The sequence below is a fragment of the Carassius carassius genome, chromosome 35, assembly GCF_963082965.1.
Source record: "Carassius carassius chromosome 35, fCarCar2.1, whole genome shotgun sequence".
Lineage (NCBI taxonomy): Eukaryota > Metazoa > Chordata > Actinopteri > Cypriniformes > Cyprinidae > Carassius > Carassius carassius.
The window spans coordinates 11,382,983-11,401,977 of record NC_081789.1 but is presented as its reverse complement, the minus strand read 5'-3'; the positions used below and the strand labels follow the sequence as shown (position 1 = coordinate 11,401,977).

Below are 18,995 nucleotides of genomic sequence, written 5' to 3'. Positions count from 1 at the left end.
TTACTCTTAGTCTGATCCAAACCGTTTTGCGGAGGCGCGGAGAGCGCGCGAGTCATGACTAACACTTAATGACTTATTAGAGATTTAATTATCAAATGGCGGATTCGCAAATGATCGCTTTAGTAGTACATTCGGCAGGCAATTATACAATAATGATATTAAATAGTGGGGCAAAATCGGCCTCCAGGCCACCGGGAATTGTCCCGGTTCTCCTGGTGTCCAGTCCGCGCCTGATTTCCACAGACACGCAGAACGTGCAGGAGTCATATATTGCATTTTTGGGGCTTAATATTCACAGACACTAGTCCATGTCATGTTTTGATTCAAGTGTACTGACCTACTTTTGATTTAGTCATCCAAAATGTGGGATATTCCGTCCGCGTTAGGCATTTCGTTTTTATGACTGGATTCTACGAACCAGACTGTGTTTCCGCATCTGGGAAATTATTAGGGCGTTATGTCTTAGAATAGTCAGTGCAATTTGGGAAAGAAATCAGTTAAATCTGTATGTGGATGTGTGTAAATATTCAAATGTAATCCCCTTTGTAATCGTTAAAAATTTCATAAGTAACTGTAATTTAATTACTCATTTTTTCGTAGTAACTGTAACTAATTACAGTTACAATAATTTTGTAATTAAATTACGTAACGGCGTTACATGTAACTAGTTACTCCCCAACACTGACGGCATCTAATACCTTAAATAAAAATACTTGAAAATCAGAACAATTTACTAACACTATAATAACTATACACTAAAATGATTAAATATGTGACCAAACATTGTATCAAATCCCAGCTGATTCCCACCCTTAAACAACATTACAAGTTTATTACGTGTCCAAAGGTTTTCACATACAAATATTCTGCTAGTTAAGTCCTTTCCAACTAATTAATTAGCTCACTCCACTTAAAATGGTAAAAAAGGCTAAATGTGAAACCATCATTATCAAAGCAGTCATTATTGCTATTATTGCAATGACCCCAACGTTATTTAAATAAATATTGTTTGTGTTTTTGATTATCAGTCAATGAAAATAAATCAGTCTCTAATGAGTTTCATGTTATCCATTCGGACTTCAAGGCCTTAACCAACAATTTTCTGACAAAGCTATGTTTCACATTAGCTACAGATGTTTTGCGCTGATGTCTGCCAGCACTGTAGAGTGTGCAGCAGATGTAGGCTACCCGTTAGTTTGAGCTGAAATTAACCCGTGTGAATATTTTTCCATTCACGCTGACTGGAAAAATCAGGCCATGTTTACATTTTAGCAGAGACAAAACATCCCAGTGAGTGAGAAAGTAAAGACAGTGTAACGTGAACTTCAGTCCATCAGTGACACATGCAATTAGACACTCTCATTGGCTATGGAATTTTGTGTTCAGTTTACTGAGGTGGTCTAACAGTGAAGACAGGAAATGCAGCTTGTACAATACTGTAATCCAACTGTTACCTTTTGACATATGACAGGAAGGGACAAAGATGGCATGAAGCCGTGTAGCCTCCCGTAGTGTTGGACTGTCTATGTCGATTAGTTTCCAGTCACTTTGCACCCCCAACGTGAGCTGAACATCATGTGACCTGACTGAGTGTGCATGTGTTTACATCTTATAAAGAGAGGCCGTGAGTCATTGAACTGCTGGCTGAAACCATTCCATCTGTCTGGCTGAAACCATTAGGACACTGGGTATATTACATTAAGATGCGACTAGTGCGTTGCTGGTCCCTATCTGGACGAGGAACGGATCTTAGGGTGTGCCAGATCTCGCCTACATGCTCCTCCACACTCCTGCTTTCTCTTCCTCCTCTCACTCATTTTCTCTCAAATTCTGTTTATGACATTCACACTGCAGCTAAAACTAGATGTCACTCCTCTTTTGAGTGATATTTCCATTCTGACATGTCAGAAACATGGTATTGCATGGTGTGCATGGTGTTAGTCTTCTCACATTCTAGGAGCACAGCTAATTATTGTTATATCCACCAGTCTCTTAAAGTCTCTCTCAATCTAGTCAGCATTTGTTTTCCTGTTTCTATTGTTTTCTCTCTCTCTCAAGCCTGCAGTAGGTCAGCTCTGGCTCTGGGTTTTGATGGCACTGAACAGCTCACTGCCGTGAGGACTGTGTGTTACGTAATAGAGCAAGCCATCAGACCAAGCTGGAAGCTGGAAGCACAACATCCCTCCCTCCTTGTGTCTGTAACATCAGCATACTACATAGGCAAAGGTCACATCATTACAGATGCTATATGCAATACAGCAGATTCCAAATGCATTCGACACACAATTGCCTCACTTAATGCATAGACGAAAATGTATATGCAAGATAAAGTAAATCTCCATCACATGTGTGCTTTCACATGGAGCAGCATTTACTACATAGAGCTGTTGTTCACTGACAAGCTGTGCAAAACCTAGATCATATATGATTACAGAACTGACTTTACTGACAAGATGCGCATTAAATATCACATGCGATTTATCGTGCAGCCCTAATATTAAGTCTATTGGCTTTGTGTTATTGAAAACGACCATCTCAGCTTTCTTTAAAAGGGAAGTGGTGCTTAAAAGTGATATTTCATCACTCTATGTTCAAATCATCGCAAGAACAGTTTCCTGTCATCCATATACGAGCAGAAGTGGCACAACTGTATAGTACAAAATGTTATAAAGATGCTTCTAGTGGGAAACGTTTTTGACATTACCCTCTTGAAACCCATACTCATATCAGTTTTAGATATGCTTTTTGCTATTGGAGGTGAACAAAGGAATCTTAGCACAGCTGTGACAGATTCAATATGGTTATTATACGATTTTAATAACAAAGGAATATGTTAAACAAACTATAGAAGCTTAAAGGGATCATTGGATGCCCATTTTCCACAAGTTGATATGTTTCTTTAGGGTCTTCTTTAGAGTGCCAAACAACAGTCCCATCATAGATCAGATTTCTTTTATTCAGTGAGGAGAGTGAGTCGAGCTGACTGACAAGAGTGAGGAGAGACGAGACAAGACGATGGCGGATGATTTAGTATCGAAACAAAATGCAAAAGTTCCTCTTTGGCAATATTTTGGATTTTGAAAATCCTGTTGACTTTTGCCGTTTATCGAAGGTGATTTTGGATGTTTTTTTAAAACATTTGTTTCTTATTTAACTGGTTCCACAGTGTTTGCTGATTTTTACATTTTTAAACTTTGTGTAAACCTCCAAGCTTTCTTTTTGTTTGCTAATAAACGTTCTACGTTTCTTTTGGTTAAATATTATACATGTTTACTAATTTCCAGTTTTTTATACCTATTTAAACTTTATGTAAATGCTATTTTATATCAGGCACAGCCTGCCCTTTAGCATGGTGTATTTTTATTTGTTTTGTTAATAATGTTTTATATATAGGCTAAAGTGAGTTTGATGTTGTATTTTGTTCTTGCATTCAAGCAATTGATGCTGAATTGCTGCTAATTCGAAGTGAAAGTAAAATGCTACAGTAGGGCTGCACCATATTGGAAAAAAATGACATTGCGATATTTTATTTTTCTGCGATATATATTGCGATATGAAATCCAATCAATTTTTTTCTTACAAACAAAAATGGGGTGAGCACACTTACATTCTCATTTTAAATGATTTAAACATCGTGTCAATTGATTAATATGCGCGAGGGAGAGAGAGCAAGACAGCGCTTGTGTTGTTTGAATAAAGTGAGTGAATGGTATCAATGTAAATAGGTAGTAATGTAAACAAATGCAATATACTAGTATAAACTATCAGTGTAAACAGATGCAATTCCCTAATTCAACGTTGCATGCGAAAAGCAAGCAGTTTCTTACCTCCTCCAACACACTGACTGTATTCCTGCAGCTCTGCAGGCGGGTGGTGAAGCTGGATGTAGTGGGAGAGTTGTAATCCTCTGTTGTTTCCGACAGAAACTCCGACACCGATATTTGATCTGGCATCCTAAAGCGTGGGTTTGTCCAGGGAATATATATAAATGTGTGTTCAGACGATCAAAAACATTGAAAATAATAAAACAAATGAACTTCCGAGGCCGTAGAGATGTTGAGCTAACGGTGCGCGAGATGCCTAACGTTACTGCAGCAGCACACGCAAAACAAACTACTAGCACGCGTTAAGCGATTCCGCCTCCAGAAAACTCAACGACCTGTTATTTATGGGTTCAGTCGTTTTCCCGGGGACTGATACAGCAAACCGTTTCACCCCTCACCCTTCGAACGTGACGCTGAGTTGACCAGAGTTGTTCAGTTGCGATTCCAGCAGCAGCACGCGCCGTGAAATGATGCCCACATAACGTTCCCCCCCGCGTGATGTTTACGACCAATACTCTTCTAGTGTCTTAGCGAATGGTATTCCCGTGCATGGATGACTGTGTGTGCATTCATACTCCGCTGTTTGTCAAGCGCCTGTTCGCTCCCTTCTCTCTCAGACCGTGTGAAATGCGCAACGCGGTGTGTGACTACTGCTCTACATTCACCCACCCAGCCCTCTGCGCATGCCTCTACTCTCACTAAACCCACTCACACTGGCTCCGTGGGCAGCAGTCTAGTAGTTGGAATAATGTTTCTGTGAAATGTATCAAAATACAGGCCTGTGTTTCTGGCCTAGCTAGATTTCTGTGGACATGTCAAGAGAAGTTAGCTAAAAAGGCATTTTTTTATGTATCGTCAAAAGTAAAATACAAAGAGACTAAATAGAGCATTTCTTCGCTTCTTAAAAACTCTGTTTGTAGATTATCTCTGAAATCCACACCTTGTGTAGTCTTATGTCAGGCATTGTGCTTAGCTTTTTTATGTAACATTCCTGTTAAACTACAGCAACTAGCATTAAATTAAATAATGCCAGAGTTTCCCGTCAAAGACCAATAATGGTGACTTCGAACAAACCCCACTATGTACATCATTATATAATAATGCAGTATGAAATGCTTGTTTGTTGCACAGTATGACACAATTGTCTGCACTGGTTTCACTATAAGCCTCTTTACTGTAAGTAACGACTGATAAGTTACTGGAGATCAAGTGATTTCTAGTGTTGCGTGTGATAAATTATCAGTGCGAGTTTGTGTTTACGTGTGTATAGTATGTTTAATTATGTTAAGTGTTGTTTATGTAACAAGTGCGACTTCCACAGGTGAAATGATGAAATGCACGTATAATATAATAGATGCGTTTCTGACATATAACAGTGGGAAATTGACAGATATCACACAATTACAGTTACTGTTTTATAATTATTTATTTTTCAGCAATTTGATCTCTGATACATCTAAAAACAGAACTTACCGGTTCCATATGGGTTCCTTGGAAGAGAAACTAAGACGAGAGGATGATGATTTCATGACTTCACCTTGTGACTATAAAGAGTAAAAATACAATATCATATGGGAAGAGTTCTTTATTTACAGTTCTGTTTTTACTGACATTTAGTAAGAAAATTAATGAGAAAAGCAACACATCACATTTTCTTGATGTTCTTGAAATTTTACAGTGTAGACCCATATTAATTTTATTGTAATCAATTCATGAATTCATTGTAATAGATTAGGCTTAAAGGAAAAGCAACTATATTTTTGTTCTATTCCTTCCTGTAAATTTCTGTACATAAATGAGGCATTGCTTTAAATTTTATAACAATAATCCTCATTTATTAAGCACTTTCATGCAAGCAATAGCTCAAAGAGCTTTGCAAAAAACATGAAATGCAAGATAACTATAGCCTATGTAAAAACAGCAGAAAATGTATATGCCATAGTAGGCCTACTCACCAAGATTAATACAACACACGCTTGTAAAGTAAGTATATTCCAGTATTGTGCTTTTCATATTAGTCTCTTTGCCATCCTCTCTTTAGTGAGTTTAGTGGGTGTTCGGATACCAAATGACCGTGAGTCCCTTCCTTGCTCGGAGAGGAAGGGAGAAACGACTATGTGTGCTGAAAAATAGCCTGTTACAATGGCTACAGGATCCAGAGCCTAATGGCTCAGGAACTACGGAAATCCAGGAGACCTGGGACAGGAAATGTGAGATCTGTGTAAACATGTGCCTGTTTAAGTGGAGTACCCTCACAAATTCTGCCACTCAGAGTGATATACCACATATGGCCATCTTAGGGATGGGGAGCATGGGGTCACGCTTGACTCCATGTAGAATAATTATATTAAGAACCAAACAGCTTTAGGTTATTAGATTCAGGTTGTTTGATGTAAAGAGCAAATGCAAAGAGGTTCAAATTACATAAATGCATTATGTAGGTTTTGAGGATTTGGTCTTTCATGAAAACCATTTAAATACATCCAATTGTGATTCATTGCACATCACATTTAGTACCCATTTTCTCACTTCTCATATTAAGCCACTCAACTACACTGGTATTTTGTGTATTTTCCAGTCTGCCTTTGAGTCATTTTCTTTTTTTTTTTGGTTCTTATTTTGTTTAAAGGGAAACAGTGATATTTCTAGCCAATTAGTATTTATAAAGGCAAGTTGGTAACACAATGTGACAGGAATTGTCACATTGTGAGGAACTGCTGAGGCTAAGGGGTTCCTGGAACATGGGATTTACCTACTGTTTTACTGGGAAGCACGATAGTTAAAAGTAAATGTTTTGGTCATGCTGATTTAGATGGGAAGGGGTTGAGGTGAAGAACAGGGGGTCAGAAGAGGATGTCACTGGATATTTTTTCTGAGATTTGTAGTTGCGTAATTAACTTCTCTACTATATGTAATTTTATTAATAAGATTCGGGAGGAGCGCGTCAGATACTTAGCCTAATCAACACAGGTGGACCATAATCAAGTAATCAATCCCATAGTATAAATATCGCTGACTTACCTCTATCCATTGACGGTTTATCAGCATCCCTCCTCCACCCCATCTCCTCACTTCAAGTTCACTTTATAAATTGGGGGGGGGGGGGTACTCCCGAGCTCGGAGCCCTTCCCCGGACAGCACGCCAAATACGCATTCCATACCTCAGCTAATTATATGTAAGCGTGAACTATTGAATTTCCAATTAAATAAATACTTGAACATTAAATTATTTTATCTGAAATATGTATTTTTTCGTAGTGCCCTGTAAGAATAAAAGTGCTTTTCAACGTAAAAAAAAAAAAAGGACAACGGGGAATATTAGCAAATATGAGTTCTCTCAAAATTACTTTTCAACCCCCTGCTTTTTCAAGTGAACGCAAACTTTTCCTGGGGAAATACTTTCCTGGGAAAATGCAAAACATAAGAAATGGGCCTCTCTACAATCCTAACAATCCTATAGGATTACCCATATATGGGTATACTTGAATCCCTCTTGCCAACTGCTGAATCACTTCCCATATGTTTTCCTGATATGGAATGTCTCCTCAAATCTCTGGGTTACAAAAGACTTGTAATGTTGAAGTTGTTGTCAAATCCTCAAACCATTGTCATTCAAAGAACCACAAGGGATCTAATAGAACAACAATAGATTATATTTCACATGGTGCATATGAAGAACAACTACTTTTTAATAGATAGATAGATAGATAGATAGATAGATAGACAGATAGATAGATAGATAGACAGACAGACAGACAGACAGACAGATAGATAGATAGATAGATAGATAGATAGATAGATAATATAAACAGAGATACACACTTCTGTTGATTGCATTTGTTGATGCATTTCCTATTAACTTTTAAGTAACCTGCTGATATCTAACTTCCAGGCAGAAGTTTGAACACCCATCCACTTATACTATCAAGGACATTTACATAAAGAATAAAACACTTTTATCACCATCAAACAATGCTGATATTGTCGCTTTGTTGATCAATACACTGCAGGCAAAGGGTTATGGGTAGAGTGCCCATGCATTGATTTCAATATACAAGCAGTCTACAGTGGATTGGAAAAATGTTTCTGTAATTTTAGTGGTCCTAATGGACTATAGATTTGTCCTTCTACAGCTCTGGTTTATAGCTGATCTGTGTATTCAACATGATTGTGTTGTCTTTATTTTTAGCCACATATTTTATGTTCTAGGTATATTAACATTGCTCTTAGCCATTTTCATATTGAATATTCAGATAAATACAGAATAAAATAAGTTATTAACAGCCCTGCAGCCCCTGCAAAAAAAAAAACTTATTCACACATTTTGATAAATTATGGCGCCACCTAGTGGTCATAAGCAATCACAAACTTGCAACGACGTAAAGAGCAAGATTAATGCAATATTATCTGGCTGACTCAAATTCAGAGGCAATTTGGTAAAACCTACTCTAACTCGTTTCACACCGCAAGTGTGAGCGGCGCGCGAGCAGCGCGTATTTTTATCGGCGTCCATGTTAATCAATGAGTGCATTCACACCAGGACCAGTTGCAGCGCGTGAGCGTCAAGCAGGGGCGTCGCGTGAACAGCAGTGCAGCGGGGGTTTCGGCGTCCGGTCTATTTTTGCTGTGCTGCTCACGCTCAATTAAAGTGAAAGCACACTTTTGATGGACAAAATAAATGTGATTTAACACAAAACGTGCTCAAAATGCACAGAATAAGCATGTCAAGAGTTTTAACAACAATGCCAATATCTAGTGTTTTAACAATTATGCCAGAAAAGAAAATTAAGTATAACAAATATGCATATAAACATTTTAATTAATCGTTTTGGGTGAAAGTATGATGTGTTATAAAAACAGATGTTGAAAGAATTATACCCATTGTTTGAAATGGTTATACTGTCTGCCGAACACGCTTTGCAGCCGCTGCTGTGATGCTGTAGTGTGAATACTCGCGAGAGTCTGCTGCTGCAGTGACGATGTAGTTGCGCGCGTCATTGCATCATACAACTGAAAGACTTGATGAAAACACAGACATTTGGGGAGCAGATTTTTATGGCTTTCAGAAATGTCAACAGATCTAGAAAGGATGCATTTATGCAAATCAATCAATAGCAGATACTCATGTTGATACTCATGACAGTGACAGAACTTTAACAGTGTTACCAGTTATAATGAAGTACACTTGATAAAGAATGTGATAAAGAAAAAAAAGACATTAGAAAGAAAAATAAATGTAGAAAACCAAAATGTCACAATAATCCTAAAACAATCAGTAACTTCAAATCATTTAAGCACACACTCAATAAAACAGGAATAATGATATTACTAGAATATAACATCATTAGGAAACATTAAAACATGCTGTATCTGAACAGTAACTTACTCTTATGTAAAATAACTGGAAAATCTAACATGGTTTGGGGACAATTTATAATTTCATAGCAACTAACACCAATACAACTAACCAATGCTACAATAATATGACAGCGTCAGGGTTCTAATAACAATATTAGTGCATTAGTTGAGGCATTTTACAAGCTATTAGGTTGCTCTAAACTCATTAGTGCAAATAATAAATGAACGTTGAGTGTTTCTGTTTGACTAATGACTCCATTACCTCAATATTCTCTGTACCAATGGATACAAATGGTTTTAATGTTGTACAGCTGATTTACTAACACCAATTCGACCTGTGATGATAATTTGTTAGTCTTGTCAATAATTTGTAATAATTTGTTAAATAAAATCTTATATTTTATATAGTATAGGGACATTTGCCTGTAAACCTTACATCCTGAAGCTGCCTAGACTGGTGGACTGATATGTGGCTCATGGGTGTTTCGTGTTTCATAATTTAAGTGCAGGCGAATTGAGGTAATGAATACAGCAGCACTGGAACGGTTATCTCAGCCTTAGTCACTCACTCCTTCAACCAAACCTGCAGAGATAACAAAAATAAATTACATCATGCAATGGTTGTCATGCAAAAAAGGTTTTCACTACAACAATATGGGCCAGTTGCATTCATTTAGGATTTATGTTAAGACAGTGTCTTAGGTACATGTTTAACCAACTAGCAGGTAGCCAAAAGGTAATCAATCAGTCTTATTTTCTGATTCAACTTAGACTAATTCAAATATGACCAGTCTTTAAAAATTTAGATGACCAACTTGTAAGCCTAGTCTAAACCTTTTATGCAACCAGCCCCATTTTACAATACTGAATCAATTCTATGTCTGGTGAAAACAAATACAGAGTTACAATATAGTGGTTAATATTAAATAAATAATTTGCAACCTAATAATACATTAATAGTATTATTTTTGTTGTTTGCTTACAGTTTGTAAAAGTAAACAATGTTTAATGAAATATATTTATATTATATTGTTTTTATTTTTATTTATTTATTTTTATAGCCTAAACAAGTTTAGGCTATAAAAACGTCAATCCAAAAACAAATTAATTTAAGCTGAATCCAAATGTTTCCATGTTCCCGACTCATTTGGATGCTAAAATATTATTTATTTATTATTTATTTTACAGGCTAAAATGCATGTAAAGTAAAAGGGCTAATAAAGTGCAATGCCTCAACTTTAGTTTATTTATTTTTTCCACTTTCATTTTTTTTTTTTTTTTTTTTTTTTTTTTTATACAATACAGCAAATATTTCTAAATATCTTAAAAAAAACTTTGATGTCTTTAAAGTGTTGATAGATTTTTTTTTTTTTTTTGTAGTCTACATTTGGCCAAAATCTAGAAAAAAAAATCTCTATTTTTTTTTCTTTTTGAGTAAATAAAACGCTGTACTTTATTATGATTACATTACTATTATTGTAGGGAGTGAAATTTAAGGTTAAAATTAATGTTCTATAACTTTAAATAAGATATAAAGGTAATATCGCGAGAACAGAGACCCACGATTAGAAGCGTGGGAGAAAATAGTCTGTGCGCAGTCTAATGTCTAATGTTCACCTCTTCATGTTTAATAAATCAAGTGTTATGATCTGCCGAGCTCCCTGTCGGTGTCCTCCTTCCAACAAAGCCAACGAGCTAGCGCACAGTAAGAACTGTAAAGCCTGCATATAGAAACGAAGCGCGTTACATTATTATTAGGCAAATTATAGACACATAATATTGTTTTTTTTTAATAATGTTATTAACCGGTATTTTTTCCACCTGAACCGGTTTTAGAACGGTAATAATTCAGAGGAACGCAGGAACAGAAACGTTAAAATATCGATTCTGCTTGGAGTGAACCGATTGAATTTTCTTTCCGTTTTCAAGCCCTGGTCATTACAAAGTCTGTCAGCAGTACATTATTTGTTATTCAGTAATGAATAATTTAATACGTCTTGTAATTAATACATTTTTTTTATTTTTTTTCCATTTAAAAAATTAAAACACATTGTATTCATAAACATGCAAAAAAAATTCTAAAAGCTAGTGTTAAAAATGTAAAAATTTTTGTAGTAGGAGCAACGAAATGCTTGCAGAAAAACATTTTGTTGAGCCTTGATCGGTCACTTCTAGTTCAATTAATTATGTATAAACAGTGTTATAACATGAGCCATTAGTGCAGGTGTCAGAGTAAAATGGAGACACACATTTTGAAGATGTCAGTATCAATTTCCAGAATAAACAACAGAGTGACAGTCTACCATGAAGAGGTACTGAATTCAAACTTCATCAGAACAAAAGTTTAGAAAGAGTAAACAGAGATGTCCCGGATGCAATAAGAAACAAAATGCTAATAACCAGAACAGCATTGTGAATGCTATTGTGACATTAACTCACTCTGTGGAGGCTCCATATCCATGGCCCGCAGTGAGTTGCAGGAGCCATTCTGTTTGGGTCTAGCGCCAAGCTCCCTGTTCTCTTTCAATGAACTGGTTTTCAGATTCACACTCGGAGTTTGACTTTGTGTTTTGATTTCATCTGTCTTAAGGGTAAAGTAACCACCTTCTTCAGCTACAATCTTCTCAACCTTCTCCATCAGCTGAGGCAGCTGTGGGTGCTCGCCAAAAATATAGTTGTTGATGACGTGGTACCTCTTCTTACACTTGTCCACCAACCAATTAAGGTCACGACCTTCTCTTCGTATGTGTCTTTCTATGGACCTGTCCTTTAAAACCTCTGCCCAGGTGAACACCACCATGGTGTGCTTCCACACATCCTCCCCAAAAAGGGCCAAGTTCTCCTCTATACGAGCCCGGTCTGTTTCTGTGAACATGCCGACAGGTATGACCAGCAGAAACGCATGGGGTCCAGGTTGGCACATAGAAACGCTTCGGACCATCTCCTGCTGGTAGTCTGTCGGTGTGTTCTGGGCTGAGAACCAGCCAGGAGTGTCTACTACTGTTACTTTACGCTTATCCACCTCAGTTTCACGCTTCACACAGAATTCAGCGGCACGTTCTAGACGGAACTCTTCGCGGCCCAGAATGGTGTTGCCGGTCAGGCTTTTACCTGGCCATCGCCAACCCAGCATGATCAGCCGAAGATCTGGGAGACGGTTAGCTTCCCGTGCAGCTGCAGCCAACCGTTTCTCTTCCTCAGGATCAAGTTGCTCTTCAGCTGTAAGGTACCAATACATTATTATTTGTATATTTGGTGAGGGGGCTGGTGACTAATGAGCATCCAAGTCTATGTAGTTTATAAGATGCATTATTTATCTGGTTTATAAATTAGGGTAATAACTGTACTGTTAATTTGTTGTGTATTATACTACTATTTAAAAGTTTCTGCTCTGTAAGACAAACTAGTCTCTAATGCTAACGAAGGTTGCATTTATTTGATCAAAAATACAGTAAAACAATAATACTGTGAAATATTATTACAATTTAAAATTGATATTCAATTTAAATGTATTTTTAAAGGGAATTTATTTCTATGATACCAAGGCTTATTTTCAGCAGATATTATTCCAGTCTTCATTCTTACATGATCCTTTATTATTTTACATTGTATTTTAATTAACATTTGTATAATTACCTAGAATCTATTTCATTATGGAGACATACACGTCATGGAAGATTTAATCAGGAAGGATTTTCTCAATGATGTAAACTCTGAAAGCACAAAGTGTCCATATCCGAAATGTGATCTTACGACATAGTTTCTCCTTAAGGTTTAAGCAAGGAGGAAATAGATGACCAAGGCATTTACACTTATCATTTACAAAATATTCAACTTAACCTGCCAAGCAACATTAACAGTAAAATAGTAAGTTAACGTTACACTTTTTTCTATAAAAACCATTGAGAGCTTTTAAATACTTTCACTCTAACTTACAACATCTAGGTTATGGACTAAATTGTGCTCATATTATGTAAAACTGTCACTATAAATGACTCTTTAACCCTTTAATCGGATTCAAAATTAAAAACTCATGGATGTGCGTTTTATAATGTGAGTTTCTGTTGTGCCTTTAGTCCACCTGTGAGCGTTGATACCTGAGAGCAACTGAAAACATTGAGACGTGTCACATTCACTCGCCACACACTCACCGGCTAACCAGTAGTACGCACAAATTTAGTAAAAAAAAAACTTTAAACACTTTAAAACAACTTACCGTTTGTATTTGATGGTCTGTTTGAGCTCATGACGATGCCTTTTCGTAACTTTGGACGTGTCAGGAATCCGAGAGAAAAGAGCGATTTCCTGCTTGCCTCTTGAGTCTTCTTGAAGGGCGGGACGGAGAGTTGTCCGAATCTGATTCATGAATGAATCACCTTGAGTCGGATCTTTTAAATGAATCAGTTGAACCGATCTGGACGGTTCTCGAGTAAACTATTGACGAACAATTGATGCAAATAAAATATTGAAATATGTTTACGCTTAGGTTGAGATTGCAAAAATAGTCCTTTATCAACATTTAACCTAGATATCTAAAATGTTAGTATCGTTAAATGTAATCGATAGATTTCACGTGACGTCACATCCTGGAACGTCCAGCTGGAGGCTAAAACGAAGCTTTGGACCGGTCACGTGACTGAAAGCAATGAATTGCAAATTAAATAAAGGTTCTAAATTATTTTATAGTTTTATTAGCTGAATCATTGTTAAACGGAAAAGGTTCAGATTGCAACAAACACTCATATTAATAAAAACAAAAACAATAATAATAAAAAAACACTATTGAAAAAGTTCCTAGAAACAAATTATTCAAATGAACCGATCGAAACGAGTCAGACTTCCATCACCAACGGGAGGAGTGCGAGCACGAGCTCACGATGCCATCTAGCGGACATGAGGGTTCAGACAAGCCCTTTGCTTTTCCAAAAACACGGTAGTACCATGGCTACTTATACTAGATACTAACTGTAATTCTGTCAAAACCAAGACGTTACAACATTGTAAATACACTGTTAAATCATGCACTTTATAGGTTATTATTGAATTTGTAACATTTTATTTTTTTTCCCAAATCCCGATTCAACATTTACATTTAATTAAAATTGTTTCAATCTATATTTACATTTAATTTAAACATCCTTCCTAATAAAATTATACTATGTACACCAAGTTGCCAGCAGTAATCCTTCATCTTAAAGATCAATACATAAAATTATTACTTTGAATACAATTACAAATTTTATCTAAATTTCTTTACTTTTCTACAAAAAAAAGCTCTTATGATTTGACACAAGTTCTTAGATATAGAGATAGAGTGCAAGTTAACAAAAACAAGAAAGAGTGTGTGTGTGTGTGTACACTGCTGCTTATGAAGCCCAGGCAGCCAACCTCTTCATGTCATGTTCATCCTCTACTCTCTTCTTTGAGGCTGAAATGGTGAAATAACAGACACTTGGATGAAGCATTGACATAATAAAAGGCATGATTGGTCTTTTGCAGAATTTTAAAGGGTTTGTAGAAACTGAACCTGTAGGTGTTTAAATACTTACTTGCACGGTGGCTTGGCCTTGCGCTGGGTAGTTTGCTGGTTGGTACACTTGGTAACCTGCCCATATTTTTCATACTTTCTTCTAGTTCTTCCTGTTCTAACTCTGCCAGCTCTGCCAACAATTCATCCTTTAAAAAACAATTATGAGCACAGATCACTTCATGAGTCAAAGTAAACAAACTGCTGTTATACTGCTATTCTGTTATAAATAACCAGAAACAATCACAAAGCTGCAAGGACGAAAGAAACAAGGCAAAAATCCTCTTAAACTTTACATGTGGGGGGCAATTAATTATTATTTTTCGATTAATAACACCTACCTCATCAAACTGATCCCCAAAAGGTTTTGAGATGGCATCACTGATCTCTTGAGCGACTTCCTGTTGCTCTGTAATGTCCTGCATAAGGGAGTCAATCTTATCCAGATCTCTTAAAGCGAGAGAGACAGAATGATTTAGGATGTGATGACATTAGCACACAACGAGACACAGTAGGTTTACGGTTTAATCTACTGGTAAATATTTACGAAACTAAATGTAAGCAATAGTCAGTCATTATAAGAAAAAAAAAATTCACTACATAATTTTTTATTGATCAATCACATCAAGTATTCCCAAGTGCTGTGTAATAAGTTATAATAACTGGAAAAACAAAAGCAATGACAACACGCACATGTTCTGGTGAACCCCTTTGATGGCTTTAGCTGCGTAACCCATGTTCTTCAGAACCTCTGTGTTTGTGGTGGCATTCTCAAGCGCCTCTCGCTGGAATTCAATAGTGGACAGGGTCCCGTCAATCTGCGTCAGCTGCTGTTCAAAACGTTTCTTCCTCTTAAGAGCCTGAAGTGCAGCTATAAAAAACATGTTGGAATCTAATATTGTTGTATCATATTGTCTTCATCATCATCTAGATTCCACAGCAAAAGTAATGTTTTAATAATTTATTTTAGTTTTATATCCTCATGAATATGATCAAATGTCTTTTTACTTTTTTTTTTAGGTTTTTTCTTTTACTACTGAGGGAAATTAAAGAAACATAGCTTGTGAAAAAGAAAAGTCAAACATTGTTTAAGAATAGGTAAAATCTTTGACAAAAAATAGATTTACTTTAGTCAATTCTGTAAAATCAAATGAAAAAAAAAATCATGAAACATCAGATTGAAAGCTCATATAAATCCATTTTAGACATGCCTTTTAAATTAATGATCACCCATGGCATCTGGGTGTAAACTACATGCTTGTGTAACTGCACAAAGGGACAACTTTGAATGAGGCGTGTCCAGATGAACTGCATGTTTTTTTTTCTTTCTGTGCGACAGGGCGTCACTCCACATAAACAAAAGCCATGTTTCACTAACATTTCAGTGGGGTGTTGTTACACTTTCCAGATGTAAATTTTGACACTTTCAAAAGGCCATTATATAACAGACAGCTTGCTTTTAATCATTTACAGCTGATTATAAAAAGGGTGATAAAATGTCTTATTGAGTTTGAACCATTAAGTTTGATCATTTATGCTGTATAAATATTTGTAAAAAAAAAAAAAAAAAAACTATTTAATAAAACATTACACAAATAATGACTGTCCCGCAGTTCTTGTTTCCAACACACTTTGAATCCGTTTTGCTTCATTACTTCAAAGGTTTGTTTAGCCAACTTATGACAAAAGCAGACAAAAAGATAAAAGAAAATTCTCCAATGATGCTTTATGCAATACTTGGGGAAGTCGTGGCCTAATGGTTAGAGAGTCGGACTCCCAATCGAAAGGTTGTGAGTTCGAGTCCCGGGCCGGCAGTTATTGTGGGTGGGGGGAGTGCATGTACAGTTCTCTCTCCACCTTCAATACCACGACTTGGGTGCCCTTGAGCAAGGCACCGAACCCCCAACTGCTCCCCGGGCGCTGCAGCATAAATGGCTGCCCACTGCTCCGGGTGTGTGCTCACAGTGTGTGTGTGTGTGTTCACTGCTCTGTGTGTGTGCATTTCGGATGGGTTAAATGCGGAGCACAAATTCTGAGTATGGGTCACCATACTTGGCTGAATTTCACTTCACTTCACTTATGTTGTAAATTACACAAACGAAATAAACAAACCATACCTAATCTGAAGACTGTATGTCGAGTTGTATAGGCTACTAAAAGTTCACATGGCCATAAAGAGCTCATAAGCAGAAAGACCCGATCTACATACCTCTCTTGTTTTTGGAGCCATTCTTCTTGGCAATCGTGAGCTCCTGCTCGATTCTGCTCTCCAGGTATTCCTGTTTTTTGGTTAGCATGGCCTCTGTCTCTCTCAGTCTGTTGATGGCTTCTTGAGGTGATGGACTAGACCTGGACCGATGTTTAGATCTAGTACTGGATCCAGAACTAGAACCAGAACTAGGCCTGGAGCTGGATGAGCTTGATGAGCTAACTTTAAACAATTTTGAAATTTTACTCATTTTGAAGGTAAATTCTTTTAAGTCTAATTAAATATCTAACTGATTAAAAATTCCGGACAGATACAGGATCGCGAGAGAAAGTGGCAATTCTTGACAGTCTACTTTTCAGATTCAATTCAAAACACCTACATAGTCCAACCCTACTCTTCCTGAAATTCAACACCTGTGCGCACGTAAATTGCTCAACTTGAATGTCTCCGAAGACACGCCCATTAAAATACAGAAGCGTCACACAATGACCCGTATATATCCTCTCATTGGTCAGGTACGACAAGTATAAATAGCAATTTATTTGTTAGATATTTTATATATATTTTAAATTTTATTAATATTAAAGTTTGAAATACAAATATCTATGTGTAAATTATTGGCCAAATCGCTGTTCTAGCACATGCACAGTGAAAGCCTACTACTACCTAATATACTTTTCTCAATAACTGTATATGGATACAAGGATGACCGAGCTTTCTGAGAACTGAGACTGATATGACTGGCTCAAAGACTAGGAGGGCAAAACATTCTTAGAACTGTTGCACAACCTATCAATTTTCAATCTGTTACCAGGTGGCTGTGATTTTGCCAAGTATCAACATATTTTGTTGATCCTGGATCAGTATTACTGTCCAAAAATACAGACTTAACCCAATCCCCACTAAACCTAACCTTACCCATAATTTATTCCTAAAATCAGAGGGAAATGATAGCCGATTAACAAGAGCTTAGAAGCACCTAACCCTGACTGTAAACCTAAAACTGACATTTCCTGAAAAGTTATATCTCAATTCTGATTGGTTGATTGGAATGGATGTTGATAAATAACAAATATTTAGATCACCCCTCTCTCTCTCTCTCTCTCTCTCTCTCTCTCTCTCAAAAAATAAATAAATAAAAAAAATAATAAAAAAAGATTATTTAAATTTAAAATTAAACTTTCGGCTATTTGCAATACAATATTTCTATCACTAAAACAGCAGGATATTGAAAAACGTTTAATGTGAAAAACATTTAAAGTGCCTTAATGTAGCTAAGAAAACAGTAAAAACTCTAATTGACTATAAACCTTGATGATGCATAGTACTTTATAAAGGCAAGCAGATGAGCCCGGAATCTGAACACAATACGCTAAATAGTTAAGTGTATTTATTTTTATTAATTATTTTATGGGAAAAAATAAAAAATAAGTAAGACTTACATTTTAATTCTGGGTTCATCCGCTTGCCTGTACAAAGTATGCATCATCAATAAGTTAATTAGGCCTACTGGATTTGTTATATTACTGTGATATTCCGTACTTAATACAAACTGTCAGACAGTGAAGGAAAGCCTTGTTTTGCCCTGCAGGTGGGAGCGTGTGATGTCATATGAAAACTATGAATAAGGCCTATAGACTTTAGCAATCTATGTGGGCTTAGATGTGGATCATTTATCATTGCTTTGGCACAAAAGGCATTTAGCAATTACTTTTTCAAATTACATGAATTATTTCTTAAAGCAAACACAACTACTGCCAAAACTCTTTGTACCTACAGACCAATTTGCATGTTTACTTTTAAACTGAAGCTTATACAGTAATACCATATTGAAGTACTATTTACTGCAGTAAAAGGAAATTTTACAGAATAAAGTGTTGTAAGGTTACACATGTAACCTGGTTCTCTGTGAAGGGAATGATATGGTTTGTTATGGTGTTGATGCTATGTGACTGGTGCCTGATGCATGTATAGACACATGCCAATTCTTACTGGCAAAAGGTGGCCAGGTGATATAGCCTGACCACAGATTTGTATAACAGTTTAGCCTACCATAAATACAGTATCTCACAATAAT

At 36.5% G+C, this 18,995-nt stretch overlaps 3 protein-coding genes across 8 annotated transcripts in view; all 3 read right to left on the bottom strand.

Annotated features, from left to right (window-relative positions):
• The window catches only part of asap1b (ArfGAP with SH3 domain, ankyrin repeat and PH domain 1b), an 84,097-nt gene extending 78,198 nt beyond the window's left edge, over positions 1–5,899 (bottom strand). For 3 of the 6 annotated variants that reach the window (XM_059524408.1, XM_059524409.1, XM_059524407.1), the window contains exons 1-3: positions 5,780–5,898; positions 5,298–5,368; positions 3,828–3,954 (exon numbers count right to left, since the gene is read on the bottom strand). In XM_059524408.1, coding sequence (XP_059380391.1) covers positions 3,828–3,954; positions 5,298–5,353 — 183 coding nt within the window. In that variant the 5' untranslated portion in view covers positions 5,354–5,368; positions 5,780–5,898. Of the gene's footprint in view, positions 1–3,827; positions 3,955–5,297; positions 5,369–5,779 lie in introns of all 6 variants that reach the window. The other 3 variants (XM_059524411.1, XM_059524406.1, XM_059524410.1) reach the window with 2 other exon arrangements.
• Positions 5,900–9,574: 3,675 nt separating this feature from the next.
• On the bottom strand, positions 9,575–13,545 carry LOC132115952 (GTPase IMAP family member 4). Its single transcript, XM_059524393.1, has 3 exons — positions 13,399–13,545; positions 11,622–12,401; positions 9,575–9,765 (listed from the first exon to the last, which is right to left on the bottom strand). Exons 1-3 carry the CDS (start codon positions 13,427–13,429, stop codon positions 9,740–9,742), a joined length of 837 nt encoding a protein of 278 aa, XP_059380376.1. The 5' UTR covers positions 13,430–13,545; the 3' UTR covers positions 9,575–9,739.
• Positions 13,546–14,430: 885 nt separating this feature from the next.
• Positions 14,431–17,359, bottom strand: chmp4c (charged multivesicular body protein 4C). Its single transcript, XM_059524394.1, has 5 exons — positions 16,919–17,359; positions 15,403–15,580; positions 15,051–15,159; positions 14,732–14,858; positions 14,431–14,610 (listed from the first exon to the last, which is right to left on the bottom strand). The coding sequence occupies exons 1-5, from the start codon at positions 17,166–17,168 to the stop codon at positions 14,549–14,551; spliced, it is 726 nt and encodes a 241-aa protein (XP_059380377.1). The 5' UTR covers positions 17,169–17,359; the 3' UTR covers positions 14,431–14,548.
• Positions 17,360–18,995: the final 1,636 nt, after the last annotated feature.